Source organism: Dama dama, chromosome 17 (assembly GCF_033118175.1).
Source record: "Dama dama isolate Ldn47 chromosome 17, ASM3311817v1, whole genome shotgun sequence".
In the NCBI taxonomy this organism is placed as follows: Eukaryota; Metazoa; Chordata; class Mammalia; order Artiodactyla; family Cervidae; genus Dama; species Dama dama.
Window position 1 is genome coordinate 42,094,121 of NC_083697.1, and position 17,134 is coordinate 42,111,254.

The 17,134-nt window shown below is 39.3% G+C and overlaps 1 protein-coding gene across 3 annotated transcripts in view; it reads right to left on the bottom strand.

Moving 5' to 3' along the window:
* HERC5 (HECT and RLD domain containing E3 ubiquitin protein ligase 5) overlaps positions 1 to 11,674 on the bottom strand; it is a 48,525-nt gene extending 36,851 nt beyond the window's left edge. For 2 of the 3 annotated variants that reach the window (XM_061164422.1, XM_061164419.1), the window contains exons 1-8: positions 11,189 to 11,674; positions 9,133 to 9,253; positions 8,438 to 8,514; positions 5,848 to 6,069; positions 4,562 to 4,653; positions 4,160 to 4,290; positions 2,573 to 2,718; positions 1,228 to 1,304 (exon numbers count right to left, since the gene is read on the bottom strand). In XM_061164422.1, coding sequence (XP_061020405.1) covers positions 1,228 to 1,304; positions 2,573 to 2,718; positions 4,160 to 4,290; positions 4,562 to 4,653; positions 5,848 to 6,069; positions 8,438 to 8,514; positions 9,133 to 9,253; positions 11,189 to 11,468 — 1,146 coding nt within the window. In that variant the 5' untranslated portion in view covers positions 11,469 to 11,674. The remainder of the gene's footprint in view (positions 1 to 1,227; positions 1,305 to 2,572; positions 2,719 to 4,159; positions 4,291 to 4,561; positions 4,654 to 5,847; positions 6,070 to 8,437; positions 8,515 to 9,132; positions 9,254 to 11,188) is intronic. The other variant, XM_061164421.1, reaches the window with a different exon arrangement.
* Between the last annotated feature and the right edge of the window lie 5,460 nt (positions 11,675 to 17,134).

The window sequence follows — 17,134 nt, forward strand, 5'->3', positions numbered from 1 at the left end:
TAGATTCTGGAAATTTTTGTTTTACTTAAGATACCAAGTTGTAAAACTTCTAGTCTCTAGTCTCCCAAGGCAATACAAATAACAACAAAAGTAAACAAATGGGACCTAATCAAACTTACAAGCTTTTGCACAGCAAACGGAATCATAAAGATGGAAAAGACAACCTATGGAATGGGAAAAAATATCTGCAGACAACATGACTGACATGGGCTTAACCTCCAAAGTATAAAAATAGCTCAGCAACTCAACAATGAAAAAACAAACAACCAAATGGGAAAATGGGTAGAAGACCTTAACAGAAATTTCTCTAAGGAAGACATACAGATGGCCAGTAGGCACATGAAGACGCTCAACATCACACATATTAGAGAAACGCAAATCAAAACTACAATGAGGTACCACTTCACACTGGTCAGAATGGTCATTATTAAAAAGTCTACAAATAACAAATGCTGGAGAAGATGTGGAGAAAAGAGAATCATCCTATATTGTTGGTAGGAATGTAAGCTGGTGCAGCCACTATGGAAAACAGAACGGAGGACCCTCAGAAAACTAAAACTAGAACTACTACATGATACAGCAATCCCACTCCTGGGTATATACCCACGAAAAACTGTAATTCAAAAAGATACATGTACCCCCACGTTCACAGTAGCATTATTCACAATAGCCAGAACATGGAAACAACCTAAATGTCTGTCAACAGAAGAATGGATAAAAAAGATGTGACACGCATATACAATGGAATATACTCAGCCATAAAAAGAAAAAAAATAATGCCACTTGTAGCAACATGGAAGGCAACTAGAGATTATCAAACTAAGTGAAGTAAGTCAGGAAGAGTAAGTACCATATGATACCACTTATATGTGAAATCTAAAATATGGCAAAAATGAACCTACCTACAAACAGAAATGGATTCACAGACATAGAGAATAGACTTGTGGTTGCTAAGGAGGCAGTCAAGAGAGTAAGAGGGACAGACTGGGAATTTGGGGTTAGTAAATGCAAACTATCACATTTAACATGGATTAAAAAACAAGGTCCTACTGTATAACACAGGCAACTATATCCAATCTCCTGGGATAAACCACCATGGAAAAGAATATTAAAAGAATGTATATACATGTGAAACTGAAGTCCCTCTGCTGTACAGCGGAGATTGGCACAATATTATAAATCAACTACACTTCAATTTAAAAAAATGTCTAGAGATCTTTTTTTTACCTCTTTTTCCATCCAAATCAAAATGCTTTGATTCCCTCCAGCAACCATTATTAACTCCTTTACTGAGGTGCTGCTTTCTGAAAGGAATTTACAAAAAATAAGAGCTTAGAAACTCATGTGATACAAACATACACACTCAAGTAACTTTAGATCCTTCTTAAAGAGAGTCCTTTTATCTTTCTGACAGACAAAGACTCAGGACACTTCCCACTCACAAAGCAAAAATACATATCTACTTCAGGGTGAAGTCTAGTTGGCAAACATAGGTGATTCGGAAGGCTGACAATGTGGTATCAGTTTAATATACATGGTTACTATAAATGCTTATATATTCAACACAGTCAAACAAATATTCGATTAGTTAACTGTTCCCTGGTTTAATTTAGCACCTATTACTAAAAACCACATTCTAGGACTAGAAGTCCAGTCATTAGGACTCCATGTTTCCACTGCAGGGAGCACGGGTTCAATCCCTGGTCAGGGAACTAAGATCGTACAAGTCACCTGGTGCAGCCAAAAACAAACAAAAAAGGCCATTTCTACAACTCAAGATTTAATCAATGACTATCGGCTCTGAAGAATGTTAACAGTACTTCAAAGGCCTATGTAAGTGGTTATAAGAAATTAGATGTAAGATACAAACTGCTTAAGGTAATAACCCTATCATTCATTTCCCCAGAAGAACTGAGAGAACTTTAGTACTTTAGGTCACCACTAAGCTTTCAGAAACAAGTGACCCAAGTGCTCCAAGGCACTTCTATAGTGAAACCTTTCAGAGTTAAGCCTCTGAAGTCACACAGTGCACACACGGTTCAAGTCCAGCCAAAACTGCTTATGGGATAACCCTTCACTTTCCAAGTCTCTGTACCTTCCAGTAAAACAGGACTGAAAGCTCACATCTCCTCAAACTGTTTAAGGACAGGTGAGATGAGACAGCTAAGTTTTAAGCACAGTTACACTGCCTGGCGTATGTCAGCTGCTCATCATTCTGAGGGTTTTTTATGTTTAGGAGTCAGTTTAGTCAGGTAAGAAAACCAAACATCATGGAAATAATAGGTCCCTTGAAGACTGGAATCAGAGGCTGCAAAGGCCTCTGAACCCATATAGTTGTTTTTTTTTTTATGTTCTATCATTCTAAGTCCACATTACGCTTAACCTGAAGGGCTTAGAGAACGAATGGCTATTGATAAATTAGATAGGGTATGTTAAGTTATTTACAAGTGAACATGAAATCAGTAAAACTCCACTCACAGTCAAACACTTTTCGTGCTACATTACACACTTAGGAAAATCAGGTTTTCAACAAACGCATTTTTGCCAAATCCTGTGTTCCTACAGAATTTACCAGATTTGCGTTCTTCACCTGATGGCAATTTCATGGGACGTGGTGCCAGCTGATTACACGTTCCGCCGTTTCCCAGTTGTCCTTCTTTTCCAGAACCAAAAGAAAAGACCTTTCCCATATCAGAAACATAGGCAAGTGTGTGCTGCCTATTAAATAAAAGCACATACAGTCAATTCTCAATTCTCCACAATGATCAGAGTATGCAGCAATCTGGTAAAACTGCAGAAATTACGCTACCCAGTGAATGAAACTAGTTAACAAACTCCCAGTGGATGAAATTAGCCATGTGGAAACTAAGAAATGACTACTGTGTAGCTGAGGTGATTGTGGAACCCCAAAGTCCACTGAAAGCCATGATGCTGCATCCTGGCAAAGGATGTCCCCTTGGTCAGAAAAAGCAGCACCTCTAGCATCCTACTCCTTTTTCAGGCTTTGGCTTGAGTCACCGCCTCCTGGCAGCCATCTCTGAGTTCCTCCCCTCCCCATCCTAGAAGATGGAATCAAGTGATCCTGAGCTCCAACTCTACTTCCCAAAGACCTTTAATTATGCTGATTTTCTTACCAATCTGATTAATGGCCTCTCCTATTATACAGATGTATAAGGAAAGAATTTGGCCTTGCTCAGAGCTCTGGCCTTTATTCTCACCTCTAGGGAGGTAATGCCTAACCCTTTAGAATTTCCCAAGTGATAGGAGTGTCTCTGTTATTCAGGGCAAGCCCCTTGACCACACCTAATAGTTTATCAAAGTGGCTCAAAGAGGCCCTTCCAGCTGTAGGTAAGCTGAACCTCTGGGTACACAGAGGCTGGAGTCTGAGTTCCATCACGCGGGCAATAATTCAATCAATGATGACTAACCAATGAAAAGTCTGGACTTGGGTGAGCTTCCCTGGTTGACAATATTCTTCACAGTCATGTATCAGGCTGGGAGGAGGTAACACTGTCCATGCCTCCAGCGGGAGTGGACATCAGAAGCTCCTCATTTTGACCTCTTCTAGACTCTGCCCTATGCAGCTCTTGCTTTAACTCTATTGATAATTTGTATCCTCCTCTTAAAATTGACCATCAGTATAACAGCTTTCAGTGAGCTGTGTCTTTCCAGTAAACTCTCCTGTGTTAGTAGGGGTGCTGCTCTGGTTTGCATTAAGACATGTCTAAGGTGAGGATTCCTCCTGTAACACATGCTACTCAGAAGAGTGTATGTCATGAAAAGTCCAAAGTGGTGACAAAGTTTCTTTGGTTAACACAGACAGAGTGACGATATCAATGAATAACACTTTCTAACTCATGGTTTTTCATTTTTTACAAATAAATAATTTTTAAAAGATAAAGTGCATTTGAATATTTACAAAGGTATTTCACTGAAGGACCAACAGATAGTATATTTACACATTTAAAAAATCAATTAAATATGTATACTAAAATAAAGAGTTATTATGATTGTCTAACAATGTGAATTAAGCATTTTCACCTGTCTGAAAATGTTTGATAGTTTTACCTCAAAGAAACTGAAGAGAAATTTTATTAAACTACCTATCTAAATTTAATATATTTATCTTATCAATTTTTATTGATTCTTTACAACTTACCTTCCACATGCTATCTGGGTCACTCTATTTCCAACAAGCTCAGTTACCAAACAGGGTCTTAACTCATTCTGTGTTGAATTGTGACCGAGTTGCCCGTACTTTCCATCACCAAAAGTAAACACCAGTCCACTCTAAAGAAAGGGAATTTCTTATCAGAAATTAGAGAAATATGACACAGAGGTAACACTCACTACTGTGAAGTGTTAGTGAAGGCATCAGTGAAAAATCAATAAAATCACCGTCAGAGCAAAGCCCCCCAATTATCAGGACAGTCCTGCATGGGGAAGCAGTGACCTTTCTTCCCCAGGAAACACCAGCTGCCCATATCTCCATGTTCTAGTGCTCTCTCCATTACAAAGTGCTCTTCTGGAACTGCAGTCAAAGAGACAAGGGTACACTAACCTTTGTGAGCAAGGCAGTGTGAGAGCCACCACAAGCAAGAAATTCAACCTTCTGATCATCCAGTGCTTCAATACAGGAAGGAGAATCTTTATCTACACAAGGAAAAGAAGAGTTCAATAACCAAAAGGAAACATTGAATTTCACACTGGAGTCCCATGCTACTGATAAAACACCCAGATTACTTCCTCTAGGCCCATCACAATAGCTCCCAACACACTGACAAGAAAGGCTCTGTGCTGGGAGATTTAGGTCTGAAAACGGAACAGGGGTGGTGGTCAAAGGGCCACACTTGGAGGTACTCACCTGTGAAGTGTCACTTTCACTTCCCAGAGCCCTTTCTTCCTTTTTTACCTGACTTGATTAGCTTCAGTTGCAGCATATCTGGTATTTCCCATTCCAGTCTAGCATTACTACCCTTCTAATGAACCTAAAGCTTCTTATTTTTCTTTCAAATTCTCTAGTGGGGAGAATTGCCTTACACTACCTCTTCTATCATGATTATTTCCTTGTCCCAGAGAGATTCAGCAAAATAAGTTCAATGGTCCTTTATCCTTTTTCCTCCTTTGAAATGACTTATGGGTTCTCGTGAGTAACTAGCATGGGGACATGTGAGGCAGAAATGCAGTATCTAGCCAGTAATCCCAGGCGGAATGTGTATATTACTACAGCTGATAAAGCATAGGAGTTTGCCACACCTGAAATCTCTAACAAGGGGTTTGGGGTCATCAGAAATATTGACTTTTTCTTTGGGGAGATAGCTCAGTAATGAGAATTACATGTTTATGTGTGTGTACACACATGTAATTAAAACCTTAAAGAATAAGATCAGAATAGGTGTTTCTAACTAGAATTTTACTATTCTTTGCCACAATTGTATTAATAGATATTTAAAGTGCACAGGTACCTTAAAGGTCACTTCATCCAAACTCATCACTTTACAGAAAAAGAAAATGAGACATAGAGAAAAATGAAGTGACTTGGGTAGGCGAAATTAGTTAATGTGGAAGTGGGAATCACAGTCCAGATATTCCAATCCCTAGTCCAATGCTCTTTCCCTTTTTCCCACTTAACCCGGACACTCATCTCAATTACAGCCATGACCTGCACACTGTATGTGTTGTTTAGACAGATTCTACCCTCAACACAGAGAGATAACCAGGCAAATCAGTGCTAATGAAAGCGGGAATCTGAACTATATTTGGTTCAGATTACATTCAGATTATAGTCATCTCTTATATGTCAAATATATTTGTTTATAATATGAATTTAAAAATATATTTCCGTACTGTAGGTGTGGCCCAGGCCCAGCTGTCCACAATCATTTCTTCCCCAAGAGTAAACATTTCCGGACATGGATAAGGCCATGCTGTGGGCTTCTCCTGCAGAAATCTGAACCAAGGGGACTCCTGAGAGGTTCTCCACAATCTCTGGTGTGGAAGTTGAGGCAAATATTCTTCCAACTCCAAGCTGGCCATCTAAGTTCTGTCCCCAAGCAAAAAGCTCACCACCTTGACAGAAACAGAGAAAATGCTGTCTTAGTAAGTTTAAAATGCAGCAGACATCACCCTAGGACATTATATTCTATCCATACTACACCATTACAATCTCGTCCATTCAAACTGACAGGACTGCTCAGATCTCAAGACTCAGTCAGAAAAACTAGAAGAAACTTCTCTTCAGCAGTAAGAGTTACAGTTCCTTATCTCCTACCTCAAAGGGTAGTATTAAGAACTGGTTGTCTGTGTTAGCCCAAAACTCCGACGCTGAAATCCTAACCTTCAGTGTGACGGTATTAGGAAGTGGCTATTGGGGTGGTGACTGAAATTGGATGAGATCATGATAGGGGGATCGCTCATGAATGGGATTAATGCCCTTATAAAAGGGTCCCCAGAGAGCTCTCTTGTCCTTTCCACTTGTAAGAAGACTGGCCCTCACTAGACACCAAATCTGCTAAAACCCTGAACTGAACTTCAAATTTCTGCTGTTTAAATCACCTACTCTATTTTTATTATAGCGACCCAAACAGAAAAAGAATAAAGCTATTGGAATATATTATAATCAAATTCAAGAAATACGTATTTTTAAAAACTCACAGGATGGGCCTATGAAAGACAGAAATACTCTACTTTTGAAAAAATAAAACCCCAAACTACCTTTCTTTCTCTCCCTCTTCCACATGCCCAAAGATGCTAAATAACTAATGTAAACATACATTTAAAATCGCAGCACAGTATCATGAAAGAGTAAGCATCTTCTTCCATGAATTAAATATATGGGACATATTTTTATTTTATCTATTTTTAAAAATTTTATTGGAGTATAGTTGATTCACGATGTTGTCAGCTTCAGTTGTACAGCAAAGTGAATGCACACATTGGAACATATTTTTAAAGAAAAGTTCTTAGATGTTATCTAATAGAGATGACAGTACCTAACAGAGGCTGAAAAAATATATCAGAGACTTAAATTTTAGTGAGTCCTACTCTGCAAGATACTATGCAGGAACAGGTGAGAAGCAGAGATTTTCCTTCAAACCTAACTACCAAGTGCCTATCAGTCGGCAGGAAATATCAAAATGAGAAGGATGAGTAGTTCCCTTTCTTGCTTTCCCAACTTTCAATCTTCCTACATTGTATTGTGACTTACCAATAACAAACCCTGAACAATCCCTTCCTCCCACATCCACACATCCTAGGCTTCTTGAAGGCACATGCATCTGTTTCATCTTCACAACTTAAACATGTGGATACTCAAAATGAAAGAGTTGTTCATAAATGGATGAAGTCAAACAACCAGCTTTTTCCAATACAAATTAACACTTAAACCTTAACAAAGCCTTCAGTATAAGTCAAATACATGATCACTTACTTCCCTTGAATTCCAGCTTTCATTCTAAAAGTTTATATTTGTCCTATGTATTTAAAAAATTTCCTTGATCCTGAATTCCACTATTCCTTATCACCTGCCTGTCTTAATTAGGTCAAGTGGCTTCAGGAAATAATTCATAGTCACTACTTCCCTTTCCTACCATTATGGCATCTGATAAGAAATGGTAAATAATACAGGGTTGGGGAGAATCCCCAAATTCAAAAGGTAATGTTAAAACATGTCAGGGCCCAGCAAACTGGCCATAAAAGCAGACCCAAGGGATTCTGAGCTCCTATCATGGGAGCTGGAAGAACCCTAGGAAAAGCGAAGAAAGTTCTGGAAAAGGGTGGACCATTCCTAGTCTTGCTTCCAGAGAGGATGATTTTAATTATTTAGAATATTTTCATTGTTTCATATTTGAAAAATAGAAAACAGAACTGCAGAAATAAATCTCTAGGCCCAAGATGGCACTCAGGCCATGTCACCAAATTGAACTTTCACACTCTGAATGCTCAGCCTGACCAAAAACACAGTATACCCAGTCAGCCAATCCCCAAACACCAAGTTTACTCTGGGCTCTAAACTTATTTCCTTGATCAGATATGCAACCACAATCAATCATGCCCTGTTTCCATACTGAAGCTTCTGACACTCCACAAAACTTGCCCTTGCTCAAAATCCCCTGGGAAGAGTGTTCCATTGCTTATGAGGTCCTATACACTTTCAATCCATGGGCTCTTTTCTCTTAAATAAAGAACATCAAACTCATTACCAATTGCTTTAGTTTTTTCATTTGTGAGAATAAAATGTAGGAAAAGTAATTATGAACACCAGAAGATTTTATAGGTCCAAGAATTTTGATTTTGTATCTCTTTTAGTAGTGTTCTAGACCATACCACATTCAAAACCATATTTCGGTCCTGTTACCAAGTGAAGCACATACATTCTCTTAGTTTTATATACACATACATTTACTCCCTCTTAAAAAAATGGTATTTAGAAAAGTACCTTTTGAGAGTGCAAGAGAATGATAATCTCCACATGTGATCTGAATTATAGTTTTTTCTTGTAAAATGCACTGAAACCTAATGAAAGGAAATATATTTTATGTTGATCACAAATAAGTCACAACAGTTAATAATTATTAACTATATTTAATTAGGATTGAAGCTCAAAAAAGTTAACTTCACATTCAGCACATCTAAAATTACTATAATAATAACACGCTTTAATTAGTGGTTTAAAGGGAAAATAACGTTCATTCTAAAATTGTGGTAAGATGATTCTAAGACCCTTTTACAAACAATAATTTTATGATGCAGGAATAATACAAGATGAAAATAAGTCCTAATTCTCAAGATCTACTATGAAAAAGTCTCACAAATCATTCCATGATAATTTACTTTTTTCCAGGATTGAAAACTACTTTTGGGTTAAATGAGTTAATGAGTATGTAAGTCCAATTTGGGGATACGTGGACTAACCAATCATTTCCTTTAAGTGCCAATTCAACACATGTTACATGCCCTGGGAGATACAAATTGATTTACAGTTCACTAGTCAGTTCAGAATTCATCATTTACTTAAGATACCACCATATAAAGCAAGGATCATATAAAGGAACATTTTCCTACAAAAATTATGATCGCTTTTTGAGTGAAATTTAAATCATTTTTAATAAAAGGAAAAAAAAACTTTCCTACCTTGCATGTTCTACGCTATACTTGTACTCAAATGGTTTTCCATCTGAGGATAGAACCAGCATGTGCTCTTCTCCTTGGTCCATGGAATGTATCTTCATTTTTTTCCCTAACTTAATGCACTCTGCAGAGCAAATACAACAGGAACTATCATCACTCTCACTGTGACCCACTACTATTATTCACTTAATTATAATGCACTTAAAACACCTGGAAAAAAATGTCAACTATACAACTGACTTAACATGAACGTCTCTTTAAAGAAAATTCAAATGTGGCAAGCAGACAAAATAGCAATGACTAGTGTCTTGACAACAGATTTTGTTTTTTAATTTGGGAAAGCATTGATTTATACTGTTTTAAATTGAATATATCTTTTCAATTAAAATAGCTAACTAAATATTTGCTTTTAGATTCCTGTTTAATAAGTTCAAGGAGAGAAACTAAATTTGAAGTGCTAGAAATGAAAAAGTCTGTAAGAAGCTATAATTTAATTTTTGGAGAACATACTTCATTTTAAGAGTAAATGAGGAATTGGGTTTGGGGGACAATTTTTTTTTAAGGATGCTATTAAAAGAAACTGTACTATCAGTGCATATTTAGCGCTTTCTCAAAGTTAAAGATTTAAAACTGTCCACTAAACCCTTTACTTTTATCTCATTTAATTTGTTCACAAAAAGTAGGTAGATTTGGGATCTTGTTTCAGTTTTCAGTTCTAATGAAATAAAATCTATTTATGCAAAAAATCAAAACAAACCACTTCATAATACAAATTCTAAAGAGAACCAAACCAGTCTGGTAATAAAGAATGGCCCAACAGACTAAAGCTTTCTTAGAGACTCAGCATTTCAAATCAGTTGAAAAAAGGAGTGTTTATTCAAAAATGGTGGGTTTATTCGTAAAACGGTATTGGGACACGGCTAGCCATTTTGGAGAAAAAAATAAATCCATATCCCACCACCTCACTCCTTAAGTCAAAATAATTTCTAAGTGTATTAAAAATGTTAGGATTAAAAGCAAAATCTTAAAATTAGTTTTAAAAAAAATGAGTACATTAAAAAATTTTTAGATTGAGAATGGCTTTCTAACATAACACAAAATCCCTAAGTCGCCTTAAATGAAAAGACTGATGAAGCAGACTATAAAATAACATTAGCTAACGGCAAGTCGGGTAAAATTTTACAACGTATATGACCGACAAACGGCTTCTCTTACTCAATATACAAAAACTCTTCCAAATAAACAGGAAAAAGATAAACAACTCATCTTTTTTTTTTAAAAGCGAGGCAAAGATATCATTCAACTGGCAGTTCACACCCCCCAAAAACCTCAAATAACCTATAGAAAAAAGGTTCCCGACTTCGCTCAAGTTAAAAGCAAAACGAACAAAAGTAAAATACCATTTTCTTCATGCAATAGATGGGCAAAGTTTTCAAAATTAAATGTGTGGTCATTTATGCCCCACCTCCACCTGTAAAATCCGGAGTCAGGGTCACCAGAGCTAATAATTAATAAATCTCTTACAGAGATCACCAAAGTGCAACTGAAAGCCCTCTTTAAATTGCTTGCACACGTAAGACATTATCACTGAGAACAAGAAAACCCAAACAAGGTTCTCCAAAGACTCACAAAATCGGAGCAGGTATGTTCTAAAAGGGGTAAGTGAAAAACACACTTTGAATAGAAACCAAAGAGAGAGGCAGACTGGCTAAGATGCTGCCGGGAGACTCCCTCCATGAGGCGGCGAGCGGAGCGGACCTTGTGTTTCTCGCCAGCGCCCGGCTCAAACTCCGGGCACGCGAGGAACAAGGCTGGAGAACTCAGGGGTGCCAAACGCGAAAACACCCCCGGCCGGGCGCGTTTCTACGGCCCCCGCGGACCGCTGCGCCGTGGGGTCCCCCCCTCTGAGTCTCTCGCGGTTAAAGAAGGGCCGCACACCCACAAGTCGGGCCGCTCTAGAGAGAAGCGTCCGCGCGGGCCCCGGCCAGGCAGCCCACCGCACTCACACCCCGCGTCCGCGGAGGGGATGGCCGAGCGGGCGCTGCGCGGCCTCACTCACTCGGCTTCCTGGCGCCGTCGCTCTCCGCCGGCAGCTGGTGGACCTCGACGCCCGTCCCGCCGCGCTCCAGCACCGCCAGGCGCCGGCGCGTGCAGCACATCTGGCGTGTCGCCTCGGGCCTCCGGGATAGCGCGCTGCGGAGCCCGGGGGCGCTGGGGAAGAGCCAGAACTTCGCTCCCCAAGACTCCGCGGGCAGTGTCGCGGAGGGCCGGGACGCGGGGACTCGCCCGGTCACCGGGCGTGCGCCGCCCCGCGACCTCCTCCGTGGCTTCCCCTCCATCACCACTTTCCCGAGCTCCTCAGCCGCGTCTCAGCTGTCCGAACCTTCGAAGGAGACCGAACTGAGGCGAGGAAAAGAGAGACAGAGACGGCCGAGGCCTGAACGCGCGCACTGCCCCCGGGCGTCGTGGTGCGGCGCCGCAGCGAGGGGAACGCACCTCGACGTCTAAGAACCGCAGCCTCCCTACCCCGCCCCTGCCCAGACGCTGGGCGCCCGACGTGCTGTTTGGGGGCGGAGCCGGCAGTTTCTGAGAGAAACGAAACTGATTGTTGTTTTTGTTTTTAAGGGAGCGGAATCGAAAAGAGAAAGGGAAACTCGATGATTTAAGACTAGCTTGGACTGTGGCCAGAGTAAACAAGGCGCTGGTCTGTGACGAGGTGGGAGGCAGGGCTGAGAAGATGTCCTCAGGCGGGCAATGGCAGGTGGCCTTCGAAGAAATACTGCAAATTCCTCTAGGAGGAGCCTTGACTCAGGCGGACTTGCAGAATTTCCAGAAACTACTGTGACAAGGAAAGCTGAAGTTTGCTAAGCATTCTGCTCCAGGCTTTGCCACAGCATCATGGTAAAGCTGAAGAGAGCCATCCCGTCCCACGGCCCACACGACGGTGACTGCAACCACTAATCTGTTGTCAATATATTTTTGCCTTTTCTAGAGTTTCTTACGAATGGAATCAGATTTGTGCAGTCTTTTGTGTCTGACTTTTTTCACTTAGCATAAGGTTTTAAGATTCAGCCTGTAGTGTTTCATCAGTAGTTCCCTCTGTGTTACTGTTGAATGGTAGTCTATTATATGGATACACTACGATTTCTTTATCCATTTTACCTATAGGCAGGCATTTTAGTCCTTTCTGGCTTGCGGCTCCGATGAATAGAAGTGCTGTGAATACTGTAAACAAGGCTTTAGATAAATGTGGATAAGTGTTTTCATTTCTTTGGAATAAATAAAAATGAAAATGCTGTGTCATATGGCAAGTACATGAATATCGTTTGAAGAAACTACCATACTTTTCTAAAATGCTATACTGTTTAGCATTCCCTCCAGCAATTTGAAAGGTCCAGTCCCTCTGCATCCTTCCCAACATTTAGCACTGTCAGTCTTCTTAATGTTAGCAATTGCGGTAGTCTAAAATACCATCTTATTGCAGTTTTAATTTCCATTAAAACTTCCCTGGTGGTTCAGTGGTAGAGAAGCCGGCTGCCATTTCAGGAGACACCGGCTTGATCCCTTGATTGGGAAAATCCTCTGGAGAAGGAAACGGCAGTCCACTCCAGTATTCTTACCTGGGAAATCCCACGGTCAGAGGAGCCTAGTAGGTTAGAGTCCATGGGGTCACAAAAGAGTTGGACAGGACTGAGCAACTAAACAACAATGATTAATGATGGGAATTTTTTCAAATGCTTGTTAGTGCTGATCAATGTCTCCTCTTTGGTGAAGTGTCTTTGCATCTTTTGCCTGTTTACTGATTCCATTGCTTATCATCTAAGGTTGTTGTTTTTTTTTTAATGTATAAGAGTTCTCTATGTTACATATAAAGTTCTTTACTAGATATATGTTTTGAAATATTTTCTAACATAATATTGTACATCAACTACACTTCAATAAAAAGAGGAAAGTTGTGATAAAACTAAAACATAAAATTACATGAAAAATGTCATCCGAAGAGCTAAAGTTTTAATTTTGATGAAATTTATTCATTTTTTTCTTTATCCATTCTTTTTCTCTTACCAACATTATTCATCCTTTTTTTTTTTTTTTTGGTTGGTCCTAAAAAAATCTTTGCCTAACCCAGAATAACAAAGATTTTCTCATACATTATCTTCTAGAAGTTTCACAGCTTTAGGTCTTTGTTATATTTCAAATGAATTATTCTTTATGGTGTGAAATAGGGAAGAGATTCATTTTTTTTTCCTTACCCATTTCTACCTGTTCCAGTTTGCCTTTACTCATTGAATTGCCTCTGTGTCTCTGTTGAAACTGTTGACTATATGTGATTGGACTTATTTTTGGACTTTTTATTGTGTTCCATCCTGTATTTCTGTTTTTTACTCCAGTACCACACTGTGTTAATTACTGTAGATGCTAATTGACTTAAAATCAGTTCACCTAAGTGTTTGACCATTGTCCTTCTTCAGTTGTTTTGTCTATTTTAAGTTCTTTGCATTTCCATAAATATTTTAGAATCACCTTATCAATTTCTACAAAACAGACTGCAAGGATTTAGCAATTACTCTAAATTAGATCAGTTTAGGAAGAACTGACCTGATGATAATATTGATTCTTCTGTCCATGAGCATCTCTTGCCATTAACTTAAAGCTTCTTAAACTATTGCAGCAATATTTTCAAGTTTTTGGTGAGCAAACATATTTTGTTAAATTTATCCTTATATATTTATTTTTTTATATTACAAGTTGTACTTTAAAAAATTTCAGTGTTTGATTGTGAGTATATATATGAAATACAAGTTGCTCAGTCGTGTCCGACTCTTTGCGACCCCATGGACCATGCAGTCCATGGAATTCTCCAGGCCAGAATACTGGAGTGGATAGCCTTTCCCTTCTCCAGGGCATCTCCCCAACCGAGGGATTGAACCCAGGTCTCCCACATTGCAGGCCGATTATTTACCAGCTGAACCACAAGGGAAGCCTGTGAGTATGCATAAATGCATTTAACTTTTATATAGTGCCTTGAACCATGACACCTTTCTATATTTACTTAGTAAATAGTTCTAGTAGATTTTTTGAGTGGATGCCTTTGACCATCCTATAGATAACTATGTAATTGATAAATAAGATAGTTTTACTCTTTCCTTTCCAATCATTATGACCTTTCTGTTTTAAGTTTGGCCTGATGTATGGACTAGTACATCTAGTACAATGTTGAACAGAAGTGATGAGAGACATCTTGGACTTCTTCTCAAATTTACTAGGAAAGCATTTCTTTCACCATTAAGTATGAAGTAATCAGGTTGAGTAAGTTCCTAGTTTGCCAAGAGTTCTCATCTTGCATGAGTAAGTACTGAATTTTGTCAACTTTTTTCTACCTCTACTGAGGTAATTACACGATTTTTGTCTAATATGGTGAAAATAATGGATTTTCAAATGAATTTCTGAACTAACTCCAAGTTGCTCACAGATATTATATTTTACTGAATGTTTTATGTGTTTAAACTTTGTAAAAGATTTTTGTATCTGTGATCATATGAGAGATACATGTAGGTTTCTTTTCCTGTAATGTCTTTATCTGGTTTTGGTATTAGAATAATGCTGGCAAAAGAGAATTAATTGGGAAGTGTTCCCTCTTCCTTTATTTTCTGAAAGAGTACATAAAGAACTGGTACTATCTGTTCTTAAACTGTTTAGTACAGCTCACTCATTTGCATAGACAAAGTAATGTTGGAATTGAAAGGCCTGAATAACAAAACCAAAAGTCAGGTGCTTAAGGATCTCTTCTTTCTGTACAAAGTCATGAACCTCTGTCCCTAGTTCTTCAGGCACTCTATCAGATCTAGTCCCTTAAATCTATTTCTTACTTCCACTGTATAATCGTAAGGGATTTGATTTAGGTCATACCTGAATGGCCTAGTGGTTTTCCCTACTGTCTTCAATTTAAGTCTGAATTTGGCAATAAGGAGTTCATGATCTGAACCACAGTCAGTTCCCGGTCTTGTTTTTGCTGACTGTATAGAGCTTCTTCATCTTTGGCTGCAAAGAATATATTCAATCTGATTTCGGTATTGTGATGTCCATGTGTAGAGTCTTCTCTTGTGTTGTTGGAAGATGGTATTTGCTATGACCAGTGTGATCTCTTGGCAAAACCCTGTTAGCCTTTGCCCTGCTTCATTTTGTACTCCCAGGCCAAATTTGCCTGTTACTCCGGGTATCTCTTGACTTCCTACTTTTGCATTCCAGTCTCCTGTGATGAAAAGCACATCTGTTTTTGCTGTTAGTTCTAGAAGGTCTTGTAGGTCTTCATAGGACCGTTCAGCTTCTTCAGCATTAGTTGTTGGGGCACAGACTTGGATTTCTGTGATACTGAATGTTTCACCTTGGAAATGAACAGAGATCATTCTGTCATTTTTGAGACTGCATCCAAGTAGTGCATTTTGGACTCTTTGGTTGACTGTGACAGCTACTCCATTTCTTCTAAGGGATTCTTGCTCACAGTAATAGATATAATGGTCATCTAAATTAAATTCATCCATTCCAGTCCATTTTAGTTCAGTTCAGTTCAGTTCAGTCGTTAGTCGTGTCCGACTCTTTGCGACCCCATGAATCACAGCACGCCAGGCCTCCCTGCCAATCACCAACTCCTGGAGTTTACTCAAACTCCTGTCCATCAAGTCAGTGATGCCATCCAGCCATCTCATCCTCTGTTGTCCCCTACTTCTCCTGCCCCCAATCCCTCCCAGCATCAGGGTCTTTTCCAATGAGTCAACTCTTTGCATGAGGTGGCCAAAGTACTGGAGTTTCAGCTTCAGCATCAGTCCCTCCAATGAACACCCAGGACTGATCTCCTTTAGGATGGACTGGTCAGATGCCCTTGCAGTCCAAGGGACTCTCAAGAGTCTTCTCCAACACCACAGTTCAAAAGCATCAATTCTTCAGCACTCAGCTTTCTTTATAGTCCAACTCTCACATCCATACATGACCACTGGAAAAACCATAGCCTTGACTAGACAGACCTTTGTTGGCAATATAATGTCTCTGCTTTTTAATATGCTATCTAGGTTGGTCATAACTTGTTCACTGATTCCTAAAATGTTGATGTTCACTCTTCCCATCTCCTGTTTGATCACTTCCAATTTACCTTGATTCATGGACCTAACATTCCAGGTTCCTATGCAGTATTGTTTTTTACGGCATTGTAATTTACTTCCGTCACTAGTCACATCCACAAAGGGCATTGTTTTCACTTTGACTCCATCTGTTCATTCCTTCTGGAGTTATTTCTCCACTCTTCTCTGGTAGCATATTGGGTACCTACCAACCTGGGAAGTTCATCTTTCAGTGTCCTATCTTTGCCTTTTCATACTGTTCATGGGGTTCTCAAGGCAAGAATACTGAAGTGGTTTGTCATTGTACAGGAGGCAGTGATCAAGATTATTCCCAAGAAAAAGAAATGCAAAAAGGCAGAATGGTTGTCTGAGGAGGGCTTACAAATAGCTGTGAAAAGAAGAGAAGCAAAAGGCACAGGAGAAAAGTAAAGATACACATTTGAATGCAGAGTTCCAAAGAACAGCAAGGAGAGATAGGAAAGCCTTCCTCAGTGATCAGTGCAAAGAAATAGAGGAAAACAACAGAATGGGAAAGACTAGAGATCTCTTAAAGAAAATTAGAGATACCACGGGAACATTTCATGCAAAGATGGGTACAATAAAGGACAGAAATTATATGGACCTAACAGAAGCAATAAAGAAGAGGTGGCAAGAATACACAGAAGAACTATACAAAAAGATCTTAATGACCCAGATAACCATGATGGTGTGATCACTCACCTAAAGCCAGACATCCTGGACTGCAAAGTCAAGTGAACCTTAGGAAGCATCACTACGAACAAAGCTAGTGGAGGTGACTGAATTCAAGTTGAGCTATTTCAAATCCTAAAAGATGAAGCTGTCAAAGTGCTGCACTCAATATGCCAGCAAATGTGGAAAACTCAGCAGTG